The 9,151-nt window shown below is 33.0% G+C and overlaps 2 protein-coding genes across 2 annotated transcripts; both read right to left on the bottom strand.

Moving 5' to 3' along the window:
• Positions 1 to 343: 343 nt before the first annotated feature.
• Positions 344 to 1,355, bottom strand: LOC114756626 (heavy metal-associated isoprenylated plant protein 12). The gene is made up of 3 exons (XM_028945569.1): positions 1,240 to 1,355; positions 1,045 to 1,120; positions 344 to 854 (listed from the first exon to the last, which is right to left on the bottom strand). Exons 1-3 carry the CDS (start codon positions 1,249 to 1,251, stop codon positions 574 to 576), a joined length of 369 nt encoding a protein of 122 aa, XP_028801402.1. The 5' UTR covers positions 1,252 to 1,355; the 3' UTR covers positions 344 to 573.
• Positions 1,356 to 4,399: 3,044 nt separating this feature from the next.
• Positions 4,400 to 5,193, bottom strand: LOC114756627 (heavy metal-associated isoprenylated plant protein 12-like). Its single transcript, XM_028945570.1, has 3 exons — positions 5,181 to 5,193; positions 4,986 to 5,061; positions 4,400 to 4,798 (listed from the first exon to the last, which is right to left on the bottom strand). The coding sequence occupies exons 1-3, from the start codon at positions 5,190 to 5,192 to the stop codon at positions 4,518 to 4,520; spliced, it is 369 nt and encodes a 122-aa protein (XP_028801403.1). The 5' UTR covers position 5,193; the 3' UTR covers positions 4,400 to 4,517.
• Positions 5,194 to 9,151: the final 3,958 nt, after the last annotated feature.

Below are 9,151 nucleotides of genomic sequence, written 5' to 3'. Positions count from 1 at the left end.
ACAACACAACATTTTGCACGTCTTTAGAACTTTTATTTGGGGGCACTATCATTTGATATATATGTGTGTGTGTGTGTCCATTTTTTTTAGTGCTGGGGTTATCTGTGGTCCTTGAAGATATAATATAATTAATGATCACGTAATTATTACGTAGTCCTTCAAAATTAGTACATCTTTATGGCAAATTTTTATCGACTGATATTGGCCCTTCGAAGAAGACAATCAAAATTTGAGCTTAAGCTCAAATTTTTCAAATATGATGGGCTGGCCTTTTATGTACCCTTTTTTTTTTGTCTTTTAATGAAAAAAATGAAAAAGCTAAATATGAAGAAGACAACCTTTGTATAACAAACCAATCCCTTCAAGCACGTCACTTTCAAATTTCAATCCAAATCCAAGAGAGGTAAAAATAAAAGCCCAGCACATCTCTATAAATATATATATTTTCTTATCTTCATCTTCTGTTCTCTATTTATATGAAAAAGACACAGGCCTAAATATCTATCATCACAACCACATGCTTCCTTATCTTTTCTCTTTATTTTTTCTTTCCCACAAACGTAAGTTCAAAATTTAGCAGATGACACAGCCACTATTAGGATACCCATCCACAGTTCCAACATAATAAGGTGGAGGATAATAAACATGGCTGTAGCTCGAAGGAGGAGGCACTATCATTTTAGCTATATTCTCTATCTTTTTATCTTCTTTCTTCTCAGACTCTTTGGCTGCTCCAACAGATACTATCTCTGTATGACACAACTTCCTTAGCTTTTCCACCACCTTAACTGGGTCGATGTCTCCTGTTACAGTTAATTTCTTGTCCTTCATGTCCACGTTCACTGACTCAACTCCTGCAAAACAAAACCAAACCTGTCAATTCTTTCCCTTTCATAGAACAACCATATAGTATATATTCTGTTCGATGAGCTAATCTTCGAACGAAACTGGGTTTAGATTAAAACTCCAAGGAATGTGATGTTTTCTGTTTTCACTCGTAAGACTTAAAACTCAGGATTTGCTTAAAGGAGATAGAGTATATACCTGAAATGCCTGAGGTTGTTTTCATGACCTTTTGCCTGGTTCTTTCACCGTGTAGTTCCACCTTCAACACTATTTTCTGTCAGCAGATTAAATAAATCATCAAGCTGCTATCTTAATCAATGCAAGGAGAATCAAAAAAATAATATTCATTAAGACTTGGAAGGAAGTTTGAAAGATTAGGGGTCCGGTTCTGACCTTCATCGTCATTTGCGTATATTGCTGTGTTGAAGCTAAATTCAGAGCAGACGAGAAAGACAAAGGGAAGGTAGGTTGTGGAGAAGAGGAAGATTAGAATTTAGTAAGATATGGTTCAGTGCGGTGAGGTGAAGATATACGGTAGTCAAATTTATAGATTCATGCTTTGAAGACTCCTGGTAAACCCAGGCCACAGGTTTACCTTGACTAGTCCTTGACGCGTCGCTTAAAGTGACTTGGGTCATCATCTCAGAGAAAGCTACGCGACACACGAATGATGTAGTTTGAGTTTTAATTTAATTCTAAATATAATTTTTCAATTTATTTTTATATTTATTTATATAATTTTTATCAGTGATTATACATGCTGAATGTTTAATCAAATGATAGTTGTACCTATGATTAGTAAAAATATTTTAAGAAAGATAATATCTATTTATTATAAATAATTATTTTAAAATTTTTTTTCATCTATTCAAATAAATCAATTAATTTTTATATTAAAAATCGCATTTCGAATTATTGTTTCTTTTCTTTTGTTTGTATTAGTTAATGGCTTTTGGCTTTTTCAAAAGTGCACGGCAAAAAGTGGAGAAGACTTTTCCACGAAGGCCATCTTCTCCCTTCTGGGTTTGTTCCTGATCTCTCATGTGGCAACTTTTGAAGAGGCCTAAAAGTTAACAACTGCCACGTGTCTAGCATTGGTCAACTAGAAGTCAATCTGGACCCCACACTCTTTTGTCTTCTCTCATGCGGAGCCTTCCGCTGAATAACTTGAATGTTTCGTGGTGTGTTCGGACACCATGACAGCATGACTTCGTCTCTGGCCTCTTAAATATGATTCTTTTAAAATAAAAGGTATAGAAATAAAAGAGATTTAAATATAATTTCGCACTGAATACGATTGTTATGAAATTAAAAAGAAATATATAATAGAGGGATAATCATGATTTTAGATAGTAGCTATATGGATCCCTCTTTAAAAGATCTAGATTTTCTCAAAATTCCTACCCCGCTTTTTTTTCTTCTGGATTTCATCTTCAGTTTAACGTAAAAAATGAATGATTTTGATTTAGTATTTCATAGAAATATATAAAAATAAATAAATAAATTTTAAGTATTAAAATTTGATCTGTACAATTCAAAACTACAATATGGGAAAAATATAGAAAAAGTTAATTTATAAAATACTTTAATAGTAGTTCACATTGTCAACTATGCAAGTCAAATTTTAACAATTTAAGTTCACTTTGATCTAAAGATGAAGATGAAATTTTGAGAGGAACATAAGAAAGGAGGATTTAGAAAGGATATAGATCCTTCTTTTAAAAGTGTTCTCTTTATGATCTGAACTAAACTGCAAATAAAATGTTGGTCTCTACATTTTAGAAAATAAAATTACAAGGACTAAAATTGTTTTTTGAAATATATATAATGACCAATGTTTTAAATGACTAAAATTAGAGGAACCAATGTGGACCAAGTTAAAACTATAAAGGCTTAGTTGTACCAAATTACTTTAAAGATTCAGATTGAAACATAACTTTAGGAATAAATGATTAAGAGCTTGTTTAGTTTTTTGTTTTGAAAACAATTTTTTGTTTTTAAAAACAGAAAAACAAAAAACTTTGTTTGATAATTTGTTTTTAGTTGATTGTCTTAAAAAACAAAAAACAGTAACATGTTTTTAAAAATTAAAAAGCCAAAACAACTTTTACATATTTTCTTCTTTTTGCTTTTGTGTTTTTTATTTTTTGTTTTGAAAAATTTTGAGAAATCTTCTTCTCTTCTCACCTACTATGATCCACTGCTTATTATTACCAGTGACAACTATCACTTACCAAGTGTAGTTTTTCATGGTTTTTTCTTTCAAACGTGATTTTCTCAAATTATTATCCAAACAAATTCTTGTTTTTATTTTCAAAAATAGTTCTCATAAACAATTTTATAAAATTGTTTTGAGAACAAAAAACAAAGAAAAAAAAAAACAGGCCCTAATTTTCTTAGAAAAATATATGCTCCGAAACATTGAAGAGCGATTACATGTTCTGGAATAAGTAAACGCTTTTAATTACTTAGAGGTCATGATAATAGCAGTAAGCATAAAACATACATACTACTCTGATTATAATTTCGTAATTTCATAATTAATATGTATGAATGTGTGTGTGTATATAAACTTCTAAGCAAACTATCCAAGAAGTCTCAACATGATGACAAGCCTTTTAAATCTCTATCTAAAGAATCTGAAATAGACCACGGTATCACATGAAACTTAGAGCTTCCTCTTGGCAACAACTTACGTGCAAGACAAAATTTTGCACATCTTTGAAACTTTTATTTGGGGGCACCATCATTTGATATCTGTGTGTGTGTGCCCAATTTTTTTTGGTGTTAGGGTTATTTGTTTTCCTTGAAGATATAATATAATTAATGATCACGTAATTATTATGAAGTCCTTCCAAATTAGTACAACTTTGTGGCAAATTTTTATCGATTGACCTTGGCCCTTCAAAGAAGACAACCAAATTTTGGGCTTGGCTCAAATTTTTAAAATATGATGGGCCGGCTTCTTATGCACTCTTTTTATATTTTTAATAAATTTATCTCCTAATAAAAGAAAACTAAATATGAAGAAGACAACCAAAAACTTATCAAGGTTGCAAAAATATCTTCAATCACAACAATATTTTAGACTAATTTTGTATAACAAACAAATCCCTTCAAGCACGTCACTTTCAATCCAAATCCAAGAGGGGAAAATATAAAAGCCCACCACATCTCGATAAATATTACCTCCGGTCCTAATTATAAGAGCTAGTTGACTAATTTGAGGAGATTAAGAAAGTAAGTTGAGTTAGTTATTTGTCCTAAATAGGTATTGTCTTTCCTAAAATATCCTTGTTAATCAAGTGTATTAACTAGAACTATCATTCTTAGAAAGGCTACTTTGAAAAAAAATATATAAATATGAGAAACAAAGTGGATTGGGGTATTATATTTAGGACCAAAATAAAAGTCAAATAGGGTCTTATATTAAGGATCGGAGGTAGTATATAAATATGAGATACAAAGTGGATTGGAGTCTTATATTTAAGACCAAAATAAAAGTCAAACAGGATCTTATATTTAGGATTGGAGGTAGTATATACTTTCCTATCTTGATCTTCTGTTCTCCACATATGAAAAAGACAAAGCCCTATGTATCTATCATCGCAACCATATGCTTCCTTATTTTTATCTTAATTTTTTCTTCCACGCAAACATAAGTTCAAAATTTAGCAGATGACACAGCCACTATTGGGATACTCTTCCACAATTCCAACATAACAAGGTGGAGAATAATAAACATGGCTGTAACTCGAAGGAGGAGGCACAATCATTTTAGCTATATTCTCTATCTTTTTATTTCCTTTATTCTCAGACTCTTTGGCTGCTCCAACAGATACTATCTCTGTATGACACAACTTCCTTAGCTTTTCCACCACCTTAACTGGGTCAATATCTCCTGTTATGGTTAACTTTTTGTCCTTCATTTCCGCATTCACTGACTCAACTCCTGCAAAACAAAACCAAATCAAACCAATCAATTTTTTCCCTTTGCTATGACAGCCATACGGTATTCTGTCCAATTAGCTACTCCAAATACTAATGAAATTGAGTTTAGAACTCTAACCAACATGAGTTTCTTACTTAGAAGACTGAAAACTCAGGATTTGCGCAAAGGAGACAGAGAATATATATACCTGAAATGCCTGAGGTTATTTTCATGACCTTTTGCTTGGTTCTTTCACCGTGTAGTTCCACCTTCAACACTATTTTCTGTCAGCAAATAAGTCATCAAACAGCTATATTAGTCAATGCAGAGGGAATCGAAACAATAATATTCATTCGGACTCGGAAGGAAATTTGAAAGAGCAGGGGTACGGCCTAGTTCTGACCTTCATCGTCATTTGCGCATTATATATATTGCTGTGTTGAAGCCAATTTCACAGTAGCGAAAGCCAAAGGGAAGAAGAGGAAGATTATTAGAAGATATGGTTCAGTGTGGTGAAGTGAAGACATATGACAGCCAAATTTATAGATGTTTTGAAGATTCCCAGTAAACCCAAGTCAGAGGTCTATCTTGAGTCCTTAACGCGTCGCATAAGGCCACACGGGTCATCATCTCAGAAAAAGCTACGCGAAAACTGAATGATGATATCATTTTGAATTGTTTTTGTTTGGCAATTGTTTCTTTGCTTTTGTTTATATTAATGGTTTTTGGCTTTTTATAAAGTGTACGGCAAAAGTGGAGGAGACTTTTCCGCGAAAGACACATTCTTCCTTCTGGCCTCTCGGGGTGTTACTTTGAAGAGGCCAAACGTTAACAATCTGCCACGTGTCCAGCACTGGTCAACTATAAGTCAATATGGACCCTACACTCTTCTCTGGGTTTTTTTTTTTTTTTTTTGGATATAGGGGGAAAGAAAAAATACAAGGAAATTACAAAAAGTGAAGTAATGCCCCTCTGAAGGAGAAGACGACCTGTACTCTCACTGGAGAGGACTTGCAACCCAAAACCCACAGAGAGGGCTTCTTTTGCCAGCAGGTCCGCCACCCTATTGTGATTCCAACTAATGTGTCTCATCTGGACGATCCAATCACGTCACAAGTAGCTTTGCAATTCCATGATCAAGTCTTCATCTTCATGGAGGTTCACATCTTCTGAGTTACTTAGGGAGATCAGCTCGGTGGAGTCTGTGAAGAGTCTAACGACACGAAAACCACTATCCCAGCCTCGCCTAAGTCCCCAAATGCATCCCCAGATCTCAGCAGTGAGGCTATCTTTTCCTTCTATGCAACATACAAAGGATTCTATAGCTGCACCGTCACCCCTGCTCAAAACTCCGCCGCATCAGGCTGCCTAGGTTCTTCTGGAAAAGGCTCCATCTACGTATGCACTGATTTCGTCTCCTTTTGGAATACCATCGTTGAGCCTGGAAGTTTTCCTCTTGTTCAAAATGTTCTTTACTGCTTGTAACATACACCGTGTCACTCTATGAGCTTCTGCAACGCACTGTGATATACCGCTGCTGGCATTTTGATGCAGTGTCTCATTTTGTTGTTTCCATATTACCCAGCACGTGATGCCAAAGAGGTTTCCTCTTCTCTGTGTTTATTAGCATTCAACTAACCTAACAGAAGGCTGCTTGAATGCTACGCGGGGCGTTCGGAGTTTGGACACCGTGACTTTTTGTCTTTTTGGTTGGCCTCTCGAACATAATTCTTTTAATATAATAAAAAAGTATTACATCTTGTTATTAATATAAAAATTAGATAATTAATTTAAAAATATTAAAAAAATTAGTTAAGTTGAATATTTGTCACAAATATATATTGATTTTCCTATACTATCATTTTCAATCATGCACATTAATCATCTCTTGGTGAGAACCACTTGTAATAAATGAGGATATTATAAAAAATAAAATAAAAAACACAATAAATTAGAATCTTATATTTCAGGACCAAATATAATCCTTAGCTAACTTATACATTAAGGATATTAGGTAATATATAAATAAAAGATATTTAATATATAATTTCATATTGAATGACATTGTTGTGAAATAAAAAAATATAACAAAAGATAGTAATGATTTTATTTAGTGGTTAGGTAGACCGTCCTTTGAATCATCGAGAACATCTCAAAATTTCCTTTATCTTTTTTTCTTTTCAAAATTTCATCTCTATTTTTATATTAAAAAATAATGACTTAGATTTAGTATTTTGTAAAACTACATTAAAATAAATAATAAACTTCAATTTTTTAATTTCAATTTGCACATTTCAAAACTATAATATGAAAAAATTATAGAAAAGTTTAAATTTATAAAATACTTTAATAAAATTTTAACAATTCAAATTCATTTTAATCTAAAAGTGGAGATAAGATTTTGAGAGGAAAAGGGGAAGGGATTTGGAAAGGATATGGATCCCTATTTAAAGGTATTTTCTCTAAGATTTGAACCCGTTCGATCATAAAAAAAGATTCTCTTCAAGCGAACCAGCCTATCCTCCGTAGGGGACTTGCACGGTGGTTGGAACAAAGACACATTTCATTGTGAATTCAAGTGTGATGGATAAGATAAAGTCATATATCCACACGGACTAATCAATGGTTCAAGTTAGGGCTGTTCACGGGACGGATTGGGACCGGAACAGGCCCGTCTTGGTTCCGTCCCGATGAATAGTAATGGGACAGAAAATCTGTCTCGTGTCCCAATCCCGATTGGGACGGGACGGATTCAGGATGGGACCGGGACGTCTCAATATATATATATATTATTTTTATTTTTAAATTTTTTTAATAAAATCTGATTTTTTTTAATTATAGTTTTTTGGGCTTAGGCCTTATAAAAGCATCTTTTTATTTTATTTTTTATTTGTTTGGAGTTTGGACACTCTTCAACAAAAGCCCAAAATATTACATATAATAGTTATTAAAAACTCTAAACAAAAGCTTTTAACACAATAAAAACTTACTAAAAATTCTAATCATCAATAATCTCAAATCATCAACAAATATAAAAACTCTAAATAAATATATCTATAGTTCCATATAATAGTCTCAAATATTTAAAATATATAAAAATAATATTATATAAATAGGATAAAAATTAGAAAAAAGGAACCGGGACGGGACGGGGTCGTCCCGTCCCGGTCCCTTTTTTATTTTTCGGGACGGATTTGTTCTGTCCTAATAAGGCCGGAACCGGAACGGGCCTACCGGGACTGGTTGGCCTTGAACACCCTTAGTTCAAGTCACACTCCCATAATCCATTTTTTCTTTAAAAAATTCCCTTCAGATAAAATGTGGGTCCCCACATTTTAGAAAATAAAACTGTAAAGACAAATTATTATTTGAAACACATGGGCCAATGTTTTAAATGACTAAAATTATGGGAATCGATCTCCACTAAGTCAAAACTATATATACCTAATTATGCAAATTATTTTAGAGATTACAATCGAATCAAAACTTTGGGAACAAATGATTTACTTTCTTATGAAGAAAAAATGTGTGTATAAATGCTCCAAAACATTGAAGAGTGATTATGTGTTCTAGAATGAGTAAACACTTTTAGTTACTTAGAGGGCATGGTAATAGAGGTAAGCATCAAATATCACAGTAGAGTTATGATGCTTAAGGTCCGTCAAATAGTAAAGCAAATTACTGCCTTCTAACTTTTACCTATTGCAACATCTAATTTGTCCTATTTATACGACTCCACTGTATAGTCTAGTATTTTCTCGACTATTCCAATTATCTACTTGATGAGGTTTGTATAAACCACTATCTGAACTGATTTAATGGAACATTACAAGACTCATATTTACTAGATTGTTTAATGACAAATGACCTAGAAAGTATGAAAAACAAACCAGCCAATTGACATTTTTGTTCCATTAGAAAGCTCTCAGAAGGTATGCCAGGGCCATGCTTGATTACCGTTTCCATTAGCATAACCTAATGATGTATGGGATAGGATCAGACACCAATCAAATTAAAACTGAAATTTTACTTTCACGATAACTAACTATCAGTACATATATAACAGGAATAAAATGTGAATATAAAAAACATATATAATGTTTTCTTACCTGGTGTCAACTATGTAAAACTCTCATGACTTGATTCTTGGTGCACTAAGGTAAAACTATACATAAGTTCAGTAGTGTGTGTGAGAACCCATACAGTGCATTGAGGGATTAGGTGTCACTCTTCATAGGGATCTGCCGAATAAGGAAAGATAAGATTGGTCTAGATTTTTCATCTGCTGGACCATAGAAGGAGCAGCATGATCAAACTTTGTCATTTTATCATGGAGAAGATGGAATGGTTGAGAATTAGCACTGGGAAATAGTG

This window comes from Neltuma alba, unplaced genomic scaffold, assembly GCF_004799145.2.
Source record: "Neltuma alba isolate B1F8T4 unplaced genomic scaffold, ASM479914v2 tig00010443_pilon, whole genome shotgun sequence".
NCBI lineage: Eukaryota > Viridiplantae > Streptophyta > Magnoliopsida > Fabales > Fabaceae > Neltuma > Neltuma alba.
This window is presented reverse-complemented; position numbering and strand designations above follow the sequence as displayed.